The sequence below is a fragment of the Pezoporus wallicus genome, unplaced genomic scaffold, assembly GCF_028554395.1.
Source record: "Pezoporus wallicus isolate ANWC-B61680 ecotype Strahan unplaced genomic scaffold, APGP_CSIRO_Pwel_v1 contig_4131, whole genome shotgun sequence".
Lineage (NCBI taxonomy): Eukaryota > Metazoa > Chordata > Aves > Psittaciformes > Psittacidae > Pezoporus > Pezoporus wallicus.
Window position 1 is genome coordinate 11,088,871 of NW_026641950.1, and position 21,173 is coordinate 11,110,043.

Below are 21,173 nucleotides of genomic sequence, written 5' to 3' on the forward strand. Positions count from 1 at the left end.
TTGTAGCAGGTGATCCTTGAATATCAACTAACAGTCTTGGGGCCCCCTGCCCTCTAGGGATATATCCCATGGAACCTTCCTAAGAAGGTTCCTGAAGAGGCCATAGTCTGCTCTCCTGAAGTCCAGGGCATTGAGCTTGCTGCATATTCTTCTCGCTGTCCTGAGGATCTCGAGTTCGACCATCTCGTGATCACTGCAACCAAGGGTGCCCTGGAGCATCACATTTCCAACTAGCCGTTTCCTGTTGGTGAGCATGAGGTCAAGCACGGCACCTCTCCTCGTTGGCTCCTCTATTACTTGCAGAAGGAAGTTGTCTTCCACACAATCGAGGAACCTCCTGGATTGCGTGTGCCAGGCCGTACCATCCTTCCAACAGATATCAGGGTGGTTGAAGTCCCCCATGAGAACAAGGGCCTGTGAGCGTGAGGCTTTTCCTATCTGTCTATAGAGTGCTTCATCCACAGGTTCTCCTTGATCAGGTGGTCTGTAACAGATCCCCACAGTAATGTCTCCCATAGCTATATTCCCTTTAACCCTGACCCACAAACTCTCTGTGGACTGCTCACCTGTCCCCAGACAGAGTTCCATACTCTCCAGCCTATTGCTAACATAAAGGGCAACTCCCCCTCCCTGCCTGTCAGGCCTGTCTTTTCTAAAGAGCCTGTAACCTTCCATTCCAACACTCCAGTCATAGGAGCCATGTTTCTGTGGTGCCTGAATCATAAATTACAAGGACAGGAAAAAACTCAATTAGTATTGAAAATCTGGTAGAAGACTGATACTTGTATGTTATTTTAAAATGAAATCCTTGGCTGAATGTCTTGTGAGAGGTTGCTGACAAAGCGATGTTGTCAGAGGATGGTGAGTAAAACTGCGTTGTTAAGGGAATAGCTATGAGGAAGAAAACTAGTTGGAGTCTTACTTTGTAAGATGACAAAAATACTGCTGCTAATGAGCTGGCAAAATCTGTAAGTGATGAAATATTTGAGTAAAGGAAGTGTAAACTTCAGAGACATAACGGGCTATTTTAATATTTGGTCATAAGTACATTTTTGTGTTAATATAGGAGCCCTAATGTGTATTGGAGGGAGTAGCTAGGACTCTTTGTTAAGATGGGGCATAAATTATTTGTTAATCAGAATCCGATAAAATTATTAGTTACTTTATGAAAATGTCCTATTAGGAATGGAATAAAAAGTAAATGTTGGAATGCATTGAGAATATAACATATACTGCCTTGCATACTATTTTTATATTAATTATGTAAGCCTATTTGAAAAATGCTAAATTTTACTATTTTATGGTAAGTGATTCTGGTACTATGTGGAGACTTCCTAGTTTTGTATCTTTTACAAAACAGATTGTTGTGTTTCTTTGTATTCCATTTTTTGATCGGGAAAAAAATTCCAATAAACTGATTGAGGGGAAAGCTGGTGGAATAGTACTTTTCTTGTGCAAGTAAAATGAAAACTACTGTTTATTATTTAGCATAAAAAGAAGTGAAGGAAGAGAGGCTTCCAGCAGAGGCCAACAGAACCTTGAGCAGAATATGAATAAATTTCAGCCTGTGCTTTTAACCCTCTATCTACAGCTAAGTAAGGAGTTGTGAGAGCACACTTTGAGAAGTTGAGTAGGCTAGTCTGTTAAGAAATAATTCTTACAAGATTCAATTGGGATAGGCTAATACATGATTCAAAATAAGGAATAGATTGTTATAGAAACAAGGAGAAAATCAGTTAATGTCAGAGCATATCCTAAGGATGCCACTGGTTTGTCTGTACTTGACAGTATGTGCAATAGGCTCAGAGAAATTAAATACTACTGTGTCCCTTACTGTTTTGGCTGGTCTGAAGATCCACTCCAGAAAGTGTGTGGATGATAACAGAAAGTATGAAGACTTTTTCATAGCTTTATTCTCCTTTATTTTATTGAAGTTGGATTTTCTGATTCACATTTTTGTGTCCTTTTTCAGTCCTCTCAGCTGCAAGTAATTTTTTTTTTTGTTGGTTGTTTTTTTTTTCTTTTTTTTTTTTGGGAATGCTTGTAAGCTACTCCTAGGTGAAGGACAGAGTGATGTTGTCAGTTGAAGATGGTTTTGTTAGTGCTTTTCAGTTTTGACAGAGAGATGCAAGACATTCTGTTATTGGAAAACAATTAGTAGAGCAGAGGACTCTTAAGAAGTGAGAATTATTTATCACCTGAGAGCCTTACTAGGGATCAGGTTGAATTCTCTAGCACTGTAGAGACTAAAGGGCTATTTTGAAAAATAAGTGACAATGCTTGGGTGAGTTCTGTCAGGTAGAAATAGGTAAGATTAGTGCAGTCTGTGATTGGAATTAGGACAAGCATATTTTAGTGTTTTAACACTGCTGAGATTGACAGCTGGAAAGAGGCTTGTATAGCACATTTAAAAAAAGCAAATCTTCAGAGAAGAGAGAGTGAGAACATGCAGTGAATTCTACTTACACCTCTTTATTTTTTGAGATAGAGTTACTGAGGAGAGGTAGATCACATCAAATGTCTTGGTGCCGAAAAATGTGCCATGACCTTTCCTGCCATGTTAGCCTGTAATGCTGAGTAGGTTTCTCCTCTTCTTTGAATTGTCATTTTCTGCTGACTTCCCAGAACAATTGGGAGATTATTTTGTGGGGCAGTATTAATTTGTTTTCCATTATTAGTATTGCTTAGTCATGGTCTGTTCATATCCCCACAGAAACAAGGAGTAGGGCCTAATAGGAACAGCATCACTCTTCATTAACATCTGTAATGTTGGTTTATGTTCCTTCATAATTTGTTGGTTTCTTAATTTTACTGTGACTGCAGTAGGGATGTGCTCATGCTAGTCAAGGCTATTATGACCAGTAAGGTGGTGGTGACAGGCAGGAATTCTTGTGAGTGGATTTTTATAAGCTATCTGGGCACTCTTGGTATGTGCTCAGGCTGCATGTCTGTTCTGAAGCCCATACTTTTCCATATTGTTGTGTTACCTATAGAGTCAAAATTTAAAATGTAAGTGTCTACATGTAGCTATGGTAAGAATTTTTTTGTTTGCAGTGTAGTTATACTAAACTCTGCCCATATTTTAGAGATTTGCCCTGGTATATTACATTATATGGCTCTTGATGCCAGTCTGATAAACAATAATGTGTACCAGTTGCTAGGATTATCCAAAGCAACTCAGAGTCTGAGAGTGTGTGTCTAGTGTATTACTTTATTCTGGTGGATACAAAGGCTATTCAGCTGAATATTAAAATGAAGGTGAAAATACTGTTCCCTGACGATCTTGGGGTCCTTTCCAACCCTAACCATTCTATGATTCCCACATATGCTATGACTGGATACCAGGGAGAAGAGATCTCCCTTCCCTCTCCACTTTCCAGCCAGCAAACTTGCTAATGGTACATTTAACTCTGACATCCAGATCGTTGATAAATACATTGAACAGAACTGGCCCTAGAATTGAGACCTGATGAACGCTGCTGGTGACTGGTTGTCAACCAGATATAGGCTCATTTGCTACGAACCTTTTTGCCCCACCCTTAAGCCAGTTCTTCACCCAGTGCGCTCTGAACCTGCTTGTCGCACAGCTGGACAGCTTGTCTGGAAGGATGCTGTGAGGGACAGTAATAAAAGCCTTACTGAAATCCAGAACTACATTCACCACTTCCCCTGCATCCACTATGTGGATGACCTTGTCATAGAAGGTTATCAAAGTATTTAAATAGGACTCTCCCTTTGTGAACCCGCATTATTCTTTAAATGCCTTTCAGTAGCACCCAGTATGATCTTAGCCGTAATTTTTCAAGGAGCTAAAAGGCCTGCAGTTTCCTCGGTATTCCCTCATGCCCTTTTTGTAGATTGGAATAGCATTGCCTAGCTTCCAGTCAGCAGAGACCTCCCCAGACTCCCAAGACCTTTGGCAGCTGATTGAGAAGGGTCCTACCATAATATCCACTAGGTCCTTCAGAACTTGGGGGTGAATCCTGTCAGGTCCCATGGACTTGTGAACATTCAGCTGCTGCAGCTGGTCTCTTACAATTCGAGTATCCACAAATGAAAAGTCACTGTTTTTACACTCTTAGTCCTCTGACCTGAGGAACCAGGCAGCTCAAGGTCTATCAGTCTTATTAAAGACTGAGACAAAAAGAAAAATGAAAGCACTGAATGTGTCTGCTTTTTCTTCATCCCCGTTAATCAGGTGACCATCTTCAACAAGTATGTCCAATGTTGGATTGGTTTTTTTTTGTTATCTCACACAACACTGGCCAGTTTCAACTCTAATTGAACTTTGGCTTTTTGTGTCAACTGGTAAACAATCCGTGGCTTTGTAATCTTTCTTCAAAGCCTAACTTTGCTCCTAGAGATATTTTTTTTTTTTTTTTCCCTCTTGAACTTCATGAGGAGTTTCCTGTTCAGCCAGGCTGGTCTTCTGCCCTGCTTGCTTGATGTAAGACACACTGGAATTGAATTGCCTGCTCCTGTGTTTCTGGAAGGTGGTTCTTAAACACTGATCAGCACTTAAGCCCTCAAAAGCAGATTTCCAGGGTACTCTGTTAGATAGTTCCCTGAATAAAGTTTGCTCTTGTGAAGTCCAGGCTAGAAACTCTGCTGTCGTTTTTTCTCATTACACTGAAAATTTTAAACTCAAATGTTTTGTGATCACTGTGGCCAACAGAGCTGCCTACAGTCACATCACCCATGAGTCCTATATTTGTAGATAACAAGTCTAGCAACATCTTTCCTAGCTGGCTCGCTGGCTACTTGTGACAAGAAGCTATCTTTCACAAACTTCAAGCATTTCCCAGACTTGCTCATCACAGCACTATGGTATTCCTATTTGATATTTGGGATGTTGAAATCTCTCATAAGTACAAGGACTGCTCATTCGTGGATTTCTCTTAATTGCCTACAGAATCCTCAGTGCTTACATGCTGGGTGGGGTATCGGCGGTAGACACTCACTATGCAATCTCCTTTGCTTTTCATTCCCCTAATCTTCACTCAGTTGCTCTTAACCACACCATCATTAATTGTATGGGCTGTAGTCAAACCTCTCCCTTACGCAGAGCATGATACCTCCACTACACCTGCCCTGTCTGTCCCTCCTAAATAGCCTGTAGCTCCATCCCAGTGCTTGAGTCATGGGACTCATTCCACCATATCTTGGTAATACCAATGATATCATAGCTCTGGGAACTGACTGAACACCTCCATTTCGGGAAGCGTTGACAGTGCTTCTGTGTACATTGTTTAACTTTTAGGTTGCCCTGTGGAGTCAGGAGCTAGGCTCAGTGATCCTTGTGGGTCTCTTCCATCTCAGGATGTTCTGTGGTTTAAGAAGAATGACAGTTTGCTTTCCAGTTCAGTTCTATGTAGGCATGCTGTAGGGTTGGCAACTTGGAACTCCGTAACAAAGTAGATGTTAAAGTGTCTCTAGGGAAGCTGTTAATTTGTAGGAAGAAGTAATGCTTTTCCTTGCTGACAAGGCCTTGTAGACCCTGAGGAGGAGACTGCTGAAGCTGAAATTCTGTTAATGTCAAAGCATTAGGAAGCCATTGGTTTGTCTGTACTTGACAGTATGTGCAATAGGCTCAGAGAAATGAAATACTACTGTGTCCCTTACTGTTTTGGCTGGTCTGAAGATCCACTCCAGAAAGTGTGTGGGTGATAACAGAAAGTATGAAGACTTTCTCATAGCTTTATTCTCCTTTATTTTATTGAAGTTGGATTTTCTGATTCACATTTTTGTGTCCTTTTTCAATCCTCTCAGCTGCAAGTAATTTTTTTTTTTTTGTTGGCTGTTTTTTTTTTTCTTTTTTTTTTTTTTGGGAATGCTTGTAAGCTACTCCTAGGTGAAGGACGGAGTGATGTTGTCAGTTGAAGATGATTTTGTTAGTGCTTTTCAGTTTTGACAGAGAGATGCAAGAAATTCTGTTGTTGGAAAAAGATCTGAGGGTCCTGGTAGACACCCAAACACCCTGAGGCAGCAATGTGCCCAGAGGGTAAAAATGGTAAATGGTATCCTGGGCTGCATTAGATGAAGAGTTGCCAGCAGGTTGAGAGAGGTGATCTTGCCCCTTTATTCAGTGCTGTTGAGGCCACATCTGAAGTCATGTGCCCAGTGCTGAGCTCCTCAGTATTAAAAGAGACATGGACATACTGGAGAAAGTTCAACAAAGAACGCTGAAGATGATTAAAGCACTGGAGCACACCCTCTGTTGAAGGGCTGTGATTTGGGATGCTTCATCTTGGAGAAGACCTGGGGGCACCTGATCAGTGTATATAAATACACAAAGGGTATTTAGGTAGATTGTGGAGTCTCTGTCCTAGGAGATGCTGAAAAGCTGTCTGGACATTATCCTGGGCAACTGGCTGTAGGTGGCCTTGCTTGATAAAGGGGGTTGGACCAGGTCCCTTCCAGCTTCAACCATTCTGTGATTTTGTGATTTGGGACTATATATAGTGAACATCTAATATATGGGAAGACCAGTTTCATTGGACCCTTGACTTAAAAGAATGTTTTCAGTATTCATTATTAGCATAAAATGTGTCATACAGGTGCAGGTGTTTTGCACTACACTTACTACTGTCCTTTTAAGTTTTCCAGATCTGTTTGTGTAGGTAATACTTGCAAGTCTGATGGAGTATGGTTGGATTTTTTTTTTTAAACATATATATATATGTTTTAAACTTACCAATATCCAAGGAATTGGAGAAACCATTAGTAAGTAGAGGTAATGATAAAGGGGTCTTCAGGAGCCTTACCATCTTGGTAAGTAGCTAAGTATTCTGTTAAATAGTTTAAAGGTGCTAGTTTTCCATTTTAATAAATGGGATCTTAGTTTTTTCTCCTTTCAGCTGGAGACCTGCATTTCAGTCCGTCAGTGTTTTTTGACTGAAGTTTGAAACCAGGAGTAGGTGCCACAGGAAATAATCTGTTGCTTGGCAAATGATGGTCTTACTACAATCCAGTCCTAAGGGTACTGCCATTGTGTGTTTCCCTTATGTGACGAGAAGTAAAATTGGTGCTTTAAACAATATTATTTTAAATGATCAACGAAAAACTGATTTCTATTTCTAACATTTTCTAAGCTATTAAACAATGACATAAGCTATTGTTTGTAATACTTATATAAATGATACTTCATAGGTAAGGACACTGTTCAGTGCTGCTTACTGCATCTTACAAATTTCCAAGTTTATTATTAAAGCTATTCTGTGGTTTATGGATCTTAATATCTTGTGCCATCTTTTGCCTTCAGTTTGAGCATAGGACTGTAGCTTAAATTGTTGTCACAGGGATTCTTAAAGTTAACCTTTCCTTCCTTGAGCATGCTGTCACAGAAGTTAGGACTGGTAATGTTGCAGGTACTTTGATATTCTTGATGCCTATTTTTAAGACATAGTTTAAAAAACTGATAGCAAATGTGCCTGTTGCATGGTTCCAGTATTTTTTATATCGTAATATATGGCTTTGATGTGTACTTCTGTGATGGATAATTAAAATTTTCCCCAGAAAAATTTGGGATGATTTTGACGTAACACGCAAAGACAAAAGTATACATAAGACTGAAAATTAAAGATATAGTAAAGGTGAAACCAATGAAAAATAAGAGGTTAAAAAATCAGGAAGTGATTGAACTCATGCAGGTAATAAAATAAGCGTGATTGGGAACTGGCAGCTTTTGTTGGGGTAAAAGCGTAATACCAAAAGACAAACTTGACTTAGCCTGAGAAAAAAAAAACAACATTTCAGTGGCATATAAACAGATCTATTGAGTTAAATTGAAAAAAATGTAAGACCTTCAGTGTAAAGCATTCAGATTAGAAAATGAATGTTACAGCTGTTTGTCTTTACTTGGATTTTGCCTTCATTGTGTGTGTCTAGTGAGAACCACAGATTAGAGCACTGGTTACTAGTTTTGCTGCTGGAATGATTCTTTCAGCGTATGTATGAGAGACAAAGAAAGGCCTGCTGCTTAATGATGCTTCATTAATCTGTAGTTCTTGTTCTATTCTTTCACTTAATTTCAAGAAATTAAAAATGTCAAGGCTTTCTATTTAACATTTAAAAACCAACATTTTTTTCAACTTCTAGTAATTTTAAGGGGAGTTTATTCGCTGCATAACTGTTACAGTATGTTAATTTACAACTTAATTTAACCCTTTTTAAACTGCTTGCTATCTAGAAGGATGTGCAATGTGAGACAATAAAACAATAGTATGACTAAACAATATTTTTCTTTTCTTGAAGTTTGTTCTTGTGTGCAAATGATTTTGGTTCATGTAGTGCATACATGAAATAAACCTAAATGTCTGTGGCAAATCAAGGTTCTATTTCCCCACATTTAAGTTTAATTAGTTACACCTGAAAAGAATTGTAACACTATTTTAAATTCTGGCATCCTGTTGAAAGGAATCAAATCAGCCAGGTATTTTGATTCAGTACATAACATGTCCATGAATATAGCTTTTTGCTGGAAACTTCTGTCCACCGGAGGGTGGTGGTGGTGTGTGTGTGGTTTTTTTTTTTTATTGTTTGTTTTTTTTGTCCCTTTCCCCTTCACATACATCAATGAAGTATTGATTATAAAAGTTAATACCTTGGTTTACATAATGTCTCTTGTCTGTATCCCTAGTCCATCACACCTAAACCACAGTACCCACTGGGCTTTGCAACATATTCCTGCTTACCTTGCATTTAGTCAGAAAGGAGAATGGAATTGCAGATATTTTGGGTTGGCCTGTAATAGTAGATTTGAAAAATGTGGAGGACATTTGAAATGGAAGAGGACAAATCAAATTTTCCTGAAAAACAATGAATTAATTTTGCTACCAAGATGAACAGAAAGTTCAGTGCTTCTCAGATGGCTGTATTGGTGTTTGTGGAGGAGATCCCTTGCTGATAAGCGTAGTCTTTCCATTGCTTCTTAAAGTAGCAAGCAGGCTTGTGGTGTCTGGGGAAGTAAGACTTTGACTTCAGAGTTCTCTAATTGCTTAGGTGTAAATATTGTTGATGAACAAAGCTGTCTGTTCAGGGAGTGTCAAGTCATAGAATGTTTTTGTTAGTGTTGCTGCAGGCAAGAGGACTATTGTATAAATCCTTTAGTGTGCTGTTTTAGGAACTGTATAATCCTGAAAGGTACTATACTACCTCTAGTTTTACCACCACATACTAACACCTGTATGTGGTTTTATCTTGTGCTTTTATGCACTAGCTTTTTCATCCTGTAAAAAGGCCTGCCAAATGTTGCAAACCTGCTAAATGTATTGGACAAATGACCAGAGATTCCAGGAAGCTGTAAAGGGGGTTGCATTATTTGAAATAAAAGTTCTGAAAATTCTTTATTTTCAAAAAGACTCATCTTTCAGTTCTTCTTTACCACCTGTTTTTCATATAGGTTTTCTTGCAAGTTAGATCAAGAAAGGTCTGGAATTTAGCTTTTGATGTTATTTTGTGAAAACTTCTTAATCCTCCAAATGAGTGTCATCACTTCATGTAGCTGCCATCCCATCCCTTCCTTCACTGAAATCAGACAACTTACTAGTTGAAATCTTGGTTGGTTTTGGCTGTGGAGATAAAGCTTCTTCTGGCTCATAAAGATGGGAGGCTAGTAGTCCTTGATATTTCCAGGTTTTCAGTATTTGAAGAATTTCTAGTTGTAGAACTTCTTTTAAATCATTCTCAGCTTATGAAAATTTTTACCTCTATTGAGGCAAGAGAGTGATGGTGTAATCCCACCCTAGCACAAGTCTCTCAGTCCCTCTGCTATATGACTTTTTCACTGTCTCTGCTTAGTTTCAAACAGTATGCACTTGCTTGCCCTCTCTGCTGCAACCTTGTCCCCCAGAAAGCTGGCGTTTTTGGAAACATTTATGTCAACACTTTAAATTCAGTAGCCTTTATTTTTATTTTCTGTGTGTTCCTGTTATATTTATAGACAATGAGCAGATTTAATTCCAGACTTATTTTTAGACTGTACTTTCATTGTCTTTATTCTCCAAGTAGTGCTGTTCATAGCCTTTTCTTGAATGTCACAATCAGTACTAGTACCTTATACAATGTCACTAAGTGTTTTTACCAGTACTGCAAGCAGTTCATGTGATAAATAGGGTTATTGTTCTGTGTCCTGCCCCTCTCTTCCCTCCCATCTTGGTGGAAATTCTCCTATCAAAGCCTGAGGAGCTAGATACTGGATTAAACTTATCTTTGATTGTGCAGCAGGATTTGTCCTATGTCCAGACCAGCCTTCCAGGACTAATAGGTGTCCAGACCTTCAGAGAAGATCCTTTATCTTGTACTTGGCCAGGTTTTCCTCCTAAGGGCTTTGTTTACCTGAAAAAAAGACAACTTTGACTGGGAGTGAATGGGACCTAGTATGTATCAGGCAGTGAAAACTTTTTTTTTTTTCCAATAGTGTGATTAGAGTAGCACTTGGATATTGAATAAAAATTTCAAACATCATCATGTGAGTAGGCTCTCTTCTTCTAGGAGAACCAAACTGCATCAGAGCTGATCAGACAATAACCTGTTAACTTCATTTAAAAATGTCAGCAGCTGAGTTTGGATAGTTATGAAAGTCATTGATGACTGAAGCCTTAAATAATGTTTTTATGTATTCCTGAAAAAGAAGTTACTAGAAAACCCAATTGATAGTTTTCTTCTTTTAACTTGGAGAAAATGTGAAGTTTCCTTCCCCTTTAATTCCTAACCAGTTCTTTATTCCTAATCAGTTCAAAAAGGATGGAGGGGCTGTAGGTTTGGAATCTTCGGAACGTGATGAGACCAGAATTGGTCAGTTCAACTAATTTGCTTTGTCCAGTAAAGCCCTTTTGAATACAAAATATGTAATAATGGTTTCTTCATGCATTGTTGATAAAAAGCTATGTTTATTTAAAACACTTTAAATGCCTTTTTTTTTTACGTCCATTTATTTTAGTTTGTTTCTTTCTAGGTAGCATTTGACATACATGTTAATGCAGTATTTTGTTTATAACATCCTAAAACTTTGGAACTGTAATCATTGCTGTGTAAATGTACCTACATGTACCATATTTGCAAGAATATAAGATAGACTTATATTACAGAAGGATGTTCATTTTACAGAGGCAAACCCAGAATGTTGGAGCACTGTTAACATGGGATACAGTCATGTAATTATTGTAGAAACAGCCAACCCGAAGCGTAACTTTGTTTCATAGAATCATAGAATAGTTAGGGTTGGAAAGGACCTTAACATCGTCTAGTTCTTACCCTCCCTGCCGTGGGCAGGGTCACTAAAGCATGTCACCCAAGACTTTGTTCAACCTGGCCTTGAACACTGCCAGGGATGGAGCATTCACAACTTCCTTGGACAACTCATTCAAGTGCCTCACCACCCTGACAGTAAAGAACTTTCTTATATCTAACCTAAACTTCCCCTGTTTAAGTTTGAACCCATTACCCCTTGTTCTGTTGCTACAGTCCCTGATGAAGAGTCTCTTCTCAGCATCCTTGTAGGTCCCGTTCAGATACTGGAAGGCTGTTATGAGGTCTCCACACAGCCTTCTGTTCTCCATGCTGAACAGCCCAACTTTCTCAGCCTTTCTCATCCCCATCCTCTATTGAGATATCCTTGGCCTTGTAAGAATTTCTCCCAGGCATCATGGTAATTCTTTTTCAGTCAAGTGGAAATATGCCAAGGTGTATGTAGTGAATTCTCACTTCCCTGTTATCAGGAGATTAGCAAGCCTGTGTTTGCCAAATGCAGTTAGCACTTTAGTAGCAATCAGAGCCAGAAACTCGGGTTAAGGCAGGTAGTGTGCCTTGCAGATACATCAGCACCTGAAACCTAAGTCTCAGGAGATTAGGCAATCAACTGTCTACCTGAGGACTTTGACACAGTTTATTTCTTTATTGCTGTATTTATTTTGCTTTGTGCATGCTACAAGTAGACTTAAAAAAACCATAAACCCCAGCCGAACAATCAACCAACCAAGTAAAACTCAGGGATAGTGCTAGCAATTTGGATCTATGCAGGTTGAACAATAGGAGGAAAAAACTCAGTGAAAATAATTGTCAGTTACAAAACCATGCCTAAACTTGTTTTTAAATGCACGATTAGAACTAGATTGCAGATCTTGGTTACTTGTGAAGAATTTGAGTTTACTTGTCACAGAATTGATTACATGTGTTACTCCTTTGATGTCCTCCGTATCAGTGATACCCAAAGTGGGGTGTGTGAGGAAAATGTTAGGACTTATGTTTTATCCTAAAAATAAGAAAGAAATGAAGGGTTTTGTGGTGGTTGTGTTTTTTTTTTTCTTTTTCCTTGTTAATATACATATTGACACTGTCACCATCACTTGGTGTGTATGTCATATGGTCCTGTGTCATGTAGGTGACACAGATGTCCTAAGGGCAGATTTAGTATTGCACAGAGTGGAAGGCTCACAGTATCACCTTCACTTGTTTATTTGCTTTCAATGTATTGCAGTATAGCAGTTTACATGTACCCACTTATGTGGATTTATGGATTATATTATCTAATTTCAACTAAGCTAACACTCACAAAATGTGCAAGTGGGCTAAAAAAATTCTGCAAAGGGAGCGTGGATTGAAGATAATACTAATACTGTGAGCACAAGTGAACAATAAGAATATTGCAGAGCTGATGCTTCTTCCACTCCTAGTATGAGCTCTTGGTCAGTTGCATTAATGAGGTAAAAGCAATGGCAGTTAGATCTGACAAAGATGTTGGCCAAACAACATTTGGATTTGTTAAGAAGGCTGTTTAAAATGTGGGTGTACATCCGCTGTTGTTAATGATGAACCTAGTCCTGAGAGAATATTGTACCTTGAAATATCAGCTAATGATGGTGTGGAGCCATCACAATTAGCAAGCCATTTAAGAACTAAGCATCCAGAATATGAGGACAAACCTCTACTTTTTTTTCAGCAATGTTTAAGGTTATGCGATACTCAGGCCAGTACTTTATAGGATTTCACTAAACTCAGTGATAGATCTTTAAAAGCCTCTTTTGAGGTTTCTCAATAGCAAAAGACTTAGAAGCCACGTATGGTTGGGGAAACACTTGATCTTCCTGCGGCAGTAAAAATGTCTGAAGTAATACACGGAAAAGAATATGATGAGAAACTAAAATGCATTCCTTTATTAGCAGATACTTTTGGAAGATAACTGTAAAACACTGCCAGAGATTTGAAGAAGCAAATATTAGAAATTACACAGTGTGGGTGATGTGCTGTACAGTTGAATGAAAGGCTCAGCTTATGGTAGTTGCTAGATTCTAGGTCAGTAATGAAATACACAGATAACTAAGTCACTAAAGAAAGATGTGCCAAAGTAAACATTCTTAACAGTAAATGACTTACTTTAACTTTTTTTAAATGGAAAAACTTTGCAAATGTAACCACTGATGGAGTGGCTCCTTTGACTAAAGCAAAAAAGATTCTGGGGTGAGGTTGCAAGTAGAGTACTGCGCATGGAGTTCATTCACTGCATCATGCATAGGCAAGCAAGAAGAAAATTGGAGCCGGAAGTTCATGAAGTATGCTGCAGGATGTCATCATTGTGGTTAACTGTATGAAGGCAAGACCTTTAAATAGTAGAATTTTTACGTAATTTGTAATGATGTGAGGAGTGACCAGGAAAATCTTGTACTGTGTGGAGGTTTGCTGGTTATCATGGCAAAGTCCTTAGATGAGTTGTAAAAATTAAATATTAATTGCACATTTTTCTTTCACAAAAAAGTGTTCTGACCTGCTGTGTAGTGACAAGTGGCTGTCAGCAGTATGCTAACAAATTTTTTTTTTTTTTTTTTAAAAAGACACTTAACACATCCCTTCAAGGTAAAGATGATTTTTTTAGCAAGTAAGATGATGACTGCTGTTTGCAGGAAACTCTTGCTATGTAGAGAACATTTTGAAAATGAATGTTTGGTAATGGTTTGATCATTGTGCGATTTTGTTGCACAGTTGTTTAAAAACTCATATCTGTACACTTAAACTTGGAAGCAGAATTTTCTTACCTGTTTAAAAGTCTTCCAAATAGAGAGTTTCAGGGCCGTTTATACCCGTTGTTAAGAATATAAAAATGCAACGTTTGATTAGTTTCCATTAGTTTGCATTAACAACTGACTAACAGTAGTGAAGATGGAGATATACTGGCCAAATTTAAGGAAAAACTTTTGTACTGTTAGTGGATGGTATTGAAAAATGAGCGTCATGATTGATACACTTTGGTTTGGATGTATGTGTCCTTGTAAATTGACTTTTCTAGTTATGATGGCATTAAACCTAAGTATTAAAATAAACTGAATTTAGAACTAGACATTCACATCACTGTAGTACAAAGTGTTAAGCCAGTATTTTAAAACATGAAGCATATTCAATCACAAAAAATATGGCTATCACAAAAAGTATTTTTATGAGAGCAGAATTTTTTTTGTGCCATCGGGAATGAATACTATTTAAAAATACTGTTTATTTAATATTTTTCTCATCTCATTTTCTATTTTTATGTTTTATAATATATAGAATATATTGGTACAGTAGTACCTATACATAATTTATAAATAAATATACACATTTTAGGGGTATGGGTTCAAAAACGTTTTGCTGATAGAGGTACACAATGAAAAGGGTTTGGTGACAACTGTTCCCATATTATTGTTACCAGAAAATAAATACATGGAAGTTCATCCATATTATAGAAATTGTATTTTAAATGTTTATATTCTTTTCCCATGAAAAATAGTGGCTTGATAGAAACAAAGAATATGTGACTTCCAGCTTTGTTTCAGGCGTAGTAATTCAGGAGGATGGAGTGATGCTGTCTACATGCACTTCAGGTGCTGGGATGCCCTAAGATCAGACCATATTATTTTAGTTGCTCAACGGGAAGATGGGGTGGTCCTTGTAAAGTGCTTACCGTCTCAATAGATGAGGGAAGTGATATGTGGGTGGACAGCAGTGGTATAGAAAGCTGATCGCAAATCTAACGATAGAATTCAACTGTTTGTCTGAATCACATTATTGCTCGAGAGTGTCATTTTGAGGACAACTTCCTTTTCAAGCATATAAACCTTTCAGATAGTTTGTTCATTTGAAGTTGTTGGTGCTTAGCTCATCTGAAATCAGACCATATGCTTAATTTCTGGAGATAGGGATGTTGATACATCACAGCTGAATTTTTTCTTTTGCCTTCCACAGTTGTTCTCAGCTATGTAAATTTATGCATTACTGAAGCGTCTTGGCATCTTCAAAGGTAGCATGGGAAAAATCTCCAAAGTAATTGTTTTTTTGAACTGGTGTTATGAAATAATGCATCCTGCCATACTTAAGTAACATTTGGGAACTTGGTGATTATTTCAGCATTTTATTTAACAGTTGTAACTAACATGCAGAGATAAGTGCTTTTTAATAAGCTGCTTGTGTGCTATTTTTTTAATTTTCTTTAGGCTAAAGCCTAAACCTCTGACATGGCCACATCCTCACCAAGATCTGGTACAAGTAACAACCATAATGGAAGATTACAGATGCAAGTAACAGGCAAGTAGTGGTTTGTACCATGGTGATTTTTACAGGAAAGTATATGTATTCTAAAAAAGCAATCTTTGAAATCAGTGTAAAAATGGATTAATATAGTTAATATCTTAATAATTTGAATGTTACAGTTAAGAATATAACTATATGTAGGTGAATTGAAGCTAAGTAGTGGTTATACAGTGATTTGGATGACTGGTTTTAATGATCTCTTCAAATTATATAAAAAAAAAAGAAAAAAAGAAAATGATTCCATACAGCAGTAGGGGCAAATGTAAGGAATTCTGCTTGGGAACAAATAATTAATGGCACAAATTCTATAGAGAGAACACACATAATTGAAATTCTATAAAAAGATGGGCAGTTGAAAATGGGTGCAGTGTTACAGTGAAGCTGTAGAAGACCTGGAGGAGATCACAAAATCTGCTAGCTTTTCAAAAGATTAAGGTCTTTGATTATATATCAAGTAAACAACTTGATATGTAGTAAAAGTTACGTATATTGAGTATCATATAGATATGTTGTATTACCCTTAGAGCAGCAGGTTGGATTACAGAGATTCATGGAATTATTTAGGTTGTAAGGGACCTTTGGGGATTTCCTAGTCCATTCTTCTGCTGAAGGCAGGATGACCTTTGAAGTTGGATCAGGTTGCTCAAGGTATTGTCCAGCTGAATTTTAAGTATCTCAAAGGCTGTAGATTACCAGTTTGGGCAGCTTGTTCTGGTGATACACTACATCACTGTGAAAATGTTTTTCCTTCCATCAAATTGGAATTTACTATGTTGCATCTTGTGACTATTTTTTTCCTTTTGCTGTGCTGGCTCTCAAGAGTTTGAGGCAGAATGCAGTCATCCTAGAATCTGCTGGAAGAAGCCGCAGTGGGCTACAAGCAGTTCTGCAAATTTCTGATTGTGCTGGGGACAGTTTTTTCAACAGATGAACAGGCCTAGTAGGTTCTGCATTTTGCTACTTATGGATAAGGACTGGTCTGGGATGTGACCATCAGTGTCAGTCTTAGCTGCTCTTTCTGTGTGCTGGCAGGGCAGAACAAAGACTTGTAATCCAAAGATAAGTAAAATGCATCTAGGTAAATACGTTTGATATCTAATTATGTAGTTAAAAGTGATAATGTTACCAGCAAGTAGTTAGATACTGTTCATAAATACATATATGCACATACAGATATATTTGCATGTGTATCTGTATATACGTATCATTTTGCCATTGATGAATAGCTTGAACTTTTCAGGAATCCTGAGAAATCTGGGAACTCTGAAATAAAAACGAATGCATGACTGAGAATATATTTAAAGCTGTCTTGAACAAAAATTGGAAAAAACATGATTAAGACACCATGTCTTAAAATAAGCTGCATCTCAGCATACATCATGCTGGATGGTCCAGAGATGATCAGGTTATCTGAGGAAAAAATACATTGTTGGAGAGTCCCCAGAATGGTTATTTTTTTGAATTAGATAAGAGAAAAACCTTAAAACTGATTAACCATGTGTAAGGATCACATAACTTGATAACATGATCGATCACCAAAACTGGCAATAACTAATACATAGAGCCACCTGTAGATTGAATATATGCAACTGTAGAAAACTGAGTTACACAAATGACCTGTACGTTCACATCTATGTATGCAGGCAGAAATAATCATTTTGTTATCCTCTTACTATACTGCTCCTTATGTAAGTAGTGTATTTTTCTGGCACTGGAGCTTCTCTTCGGAAGATCTAGTTCAAGGACTGAAGTGGGAAGAAATCTGTACAGTCTTTAGGATTAGTTTTCTGAAGGTTTAGTTCTTTAACCAGGCTTTATTGCAAGATCAGAGGAATGCCGAAAGTTAGTGTCCCACTAACTTTTATATGTGTCCCTAGTATATATGTCTCAGAATACTGTAATCTAGAAATATAGGATGGAACTTTTTAGTCTCCATTTCAGACAATTTAGTTAACTTCCACTTACTTTTGAATTAGCAAGTACCATACAGAAAAGTAACACTTAGGAGTTAATTCCAAGTGGCTGCAAATACTCAGCTTTGCATCAGTTTGAAATTAAAATGATAATTGAATTATGGGGGGAATGAGAAGGAAGGCATAGCCAGCAGGTAGGTACAGCTGTGTATCCATCAGTGTGGTCTTCTGAAGACGACATCTGCCTGAAACAGAGTCTAAAATGTGGGCAGTTAGATTCCTGTTGGTTTTTATACTGACTTCCTCAGCTGGGTGAGGAAGCGGGAGAGCAGATTTATGTTCAGGAGCCCTGAAGACCTCACCAGTGATTTGGAGTTAAAAAAAAAATAGATTCTTTGGTCATTTGCTGTTTCTTAATTCTTAAATATTTAGCTGGAACTTTTAAGTTCATCTGAAAAGGTGTTTTAATAGGACAAACTTGAGAATTTATTTCTTACTTTTAACAACAGAGGTGTTAAGCCACAAGTTAACCACACAGGTAATACAGGCAAGGAAATGAAGCTCTGTGTACAGGCTTTGCTGTACAGGGACACACATATTGCATATGCTTTCATGACTACATATAATTAAAAACAAAAAAGGCTGGTAATCTTTCAGATGTTGTATGTCATCATACTTTGGTATTTTTAGTTAAGTAAGAGTAAGAAGAACAATGAGAAAATAAACCAAAAAACCCATGTGATTTTCAGTATTTATCCCTAAAATAGTTGTGCTGTCTCTTCAACCCATCCTGGCAGTATGTGGTGAAGAGAATATGTCACACTTTGTTTCAACTGTCTGACAAAGTAGCTTTTGGAAATAAAAGCTAACATTTTAGCATTGATCTCTTTATATTCAGTAGAAACAGAAAGGTGAGGAATAACATGGTCATGCTGTGTTTCATTCATTGTGTAGGCAGCACATTTTCTGTTTTTTTTCAGTAACAATATGCTGTTACAGATAAAGCAATGTATTTTAATAGTTACCAGTGCCAAACTGAAACGAAGAAAGAATTGGTTTGGAACAACTTTCTACACAGAATTAAGTGCAGATGGAGAAATTAAGAAAACAGCGAAATCAAGTAGTTCTTCAAATCCAAAATGGGATGAGCAGCTGACAGTGTAAGTAGATTTTTTTTTTTTTGGTTGTTTAATACTGTTTATTAGGCAGGCATTACAGGAAAATATTTACTTAGCTTGGCTGCCTGCATAGTTTTTTCTCTGGCCATTGATGACTAAATGCAGACATAAGATGATATTTATCTCAAATGATTTTTTTCTCAATTCTTACAGTGTTTTGAGAATATTTTTTGTACAGTGTTCCTTTCATGCAGTTGCTGTGGACCATTCAAGTTTAAAATTCGTCTCTAGGTGATGATACTAATTGTAGAAATGTCATTCTCAACTTTAAAAGGAAAAAGAAAAATTCTCAGCTGGATAAACAGTAGTTTAGAGGAAGGTCAGTTTGTCCTTTAAATGTCCTAATGAAAGGACAGACACAGAAACAGTTTAATGCAAAGTGACCTTGCAACTTAACCCAGTGTTTGACTTTTTTAATCATCTCATGGTTTAATTTTGTTTACCTGTGCTACAAGTGTTAATATACCTGAATATGACTGAAGAGCTTGCAGTCTTGCACTGTACAATTTGCAAGAATGTAGTATTATACCAGCAAGATTGTACTGCTTCAGATTTGGGTCTGGAAGCAGCATAGCTACTATCAAGCGGCACTGTACACGGACCAGTATATTTTGCAGTGTTGACTTGTCTTTTTGCAAAATTCAGCTTTGTTAGCAGTAGGAACCATGCCAGGTTCCTATAACTTAACAGTGCTGGCGAGTGGGGAGTGGTACAACATACCTAGCTTTGGGAACTGTTTGCTTGGGAACACTTTACTAACTGCAGACTTGGGCTGAATTAGCGTATTCCTGTGTCACATTTCTCATTTTTTAAGGTTTAATAGAGCTTATTAGGCCTTTGCAGCATTGTAAAAGAGAACATTGTAGTCCTGGACCTAACAGTGATTTCCAGGAGTTATTACTAGCACTAGTACGGAGTTATCAGTGTATTCACAGAATCCAAAGTTTCTGTTGAGGAGGCAGGATTGATTTGGGATAATTTAGTGAGCTGATGAGGTAATTTGACATACCCAGTATAGCCAAAGACTTACTCCACCATCAGTATTAGGATCTTACTCTTACATATACCAGCAATATGTTCTCCATGTATATGGGTTTTGTTTTTTTTTCTTTTGTCACGTAAGTAATTTAGTAAGACTATCATTAGAAAATTAGAAAGCAGCTTATTTGAAATGCAAAAATACATTTGCTCATAGGTTTCAGCAAAAACAACTCACATTGTCCAGCATGTTCAAGTGACTATAAAGCTAGCCTTGTTGAAAGGGTGGGGGACTTTTTTAGCGTTATTTTCATCAATGTCGATATAACTTTCTTTATCCAGAACCGATGGGTATGTGGCTTTTTTTGTAGAACAGCCATTCCACTCCATTATTCACAGTCAGGAGCACTCTTGCAGTACTAGATCCTGTGCTATGAAATTTATTCACCAGGACCTAGCATAGCTTCCAGTTTTGCTTCTTGAGCAGGGGAGAGATCACTGCCAAAGGCTGTCATAATATTACTCTAATTGGGTCTGTTATGTTTCTGCTTCCCTCCAGTTTTTACTTAGCTTCATCATTTGATTTTTCCCTTCTGATTTCTGTGAGTATGCTTTATGGTTTAAATATATATATGTGGATTCACAAATAATGTTTTATCAACACTTTAATGGCAAGCCGATACCTATTAAGTAGGTTCTTCCTGCTTGCAAGAAGCTGATTGTTTGCTTTTTCCTTAAAAAAAAAATAATTTAGTATTTTTCTAATGATAAATATATTTGCCACCTTTTTCCTCCACATTTAATAATGTGAGTTTTTAGTTAGAATTCTGGAATAGTGAGAAATAAAGAAAATATGTCTTTTGTAAATAGAGAGATGTGTTTTATATAACAGACTTGAGCTTTAGTGTAGGTTAGTCTGGTACTCCTCAAATTCCTTATGTTATAGTAATGGAATTTAAGTTTGATCTTAAATGTAGGTATCGTAGTGTTTGCAGTTCTTAGTTAAAAGTTTCCCCTTGCAGTACAAAACCTCATTTCAGTTAATTAGTATCAAGAACTACAATAATTACAAGAAAGCAGATTAAGGTCAAATACTCCTAATAACAAGAATAAATACTTTAAAACCTGTGTATATGTATATTTTTTTTTTAAATGTATTTTATGTGCAGGAATGTGACTCCACAGACTACGCTGGAGTTTAGAGTGTGGAGCCATCACACTTTAAAAGCAGATGCTTTATTAGGAAGAGCCACTGTAGACTTGAGACAAGCTTTGGAAATACACAATAGAAAATGTAAGTTACCATGAAGGGTATTTTGAGTAGAGTTGTTATTACTAATTTATATATCGAAATGGCAACCAGACTACTAACTACACATGTAATTACAACTGGCTTTCAGTTGATGTCTCTTCTCTTTTAGAGATATCTGTGCTATCGAGAGAAGTTTAAAAGTAACAGTAGGATATAATAATTTTGAAACAAACAGAGTTTGAGTTACTACAAATTAAGTAAAAATGGAAGTGATGTAATACAGTGTTTTGTGGTAAA

At 37.2% G+C, this 21,173-nt stretch overlaps 1 protein-coding gene across 4 annotated transcripts in view; it reads left to right on the top strand.

Annotated features, from left to right (window-relative positions):
* Window positions 1-21,173, top strand: part of WWP1 (WW domain containing E3 ubiquitin protein ligase 1) — a 57,473-nt gene that overhangs the window by 2,977 nt on the left and 33,323 nt on the right. For 2 of the 4 annotated variants that reach the window (XM_057426279.1, XM_057426280.1), the window contains exons 1-2: window positions 18,102-18,628; window positions 20,794-20,918. In XM_057426279.1, coding sequence (XP_057282262.1) covers window positions 18,456-18,628; window positions 20,794-20,918 — 298 coding nt within the window. In that variant the 5' untranslated portion in view covers window positions 18,102-18,455. Of the gene's footprint in view, window positions 1-15,458; window positions 15,550-18,101; window positions 18,629-20,793; window positions 20,919-21,173 lie in introns of those variants that run through there. The other 2 variants (XM_057426283.1, XM_057426281.1) reach the window with 2 other exon arrangements.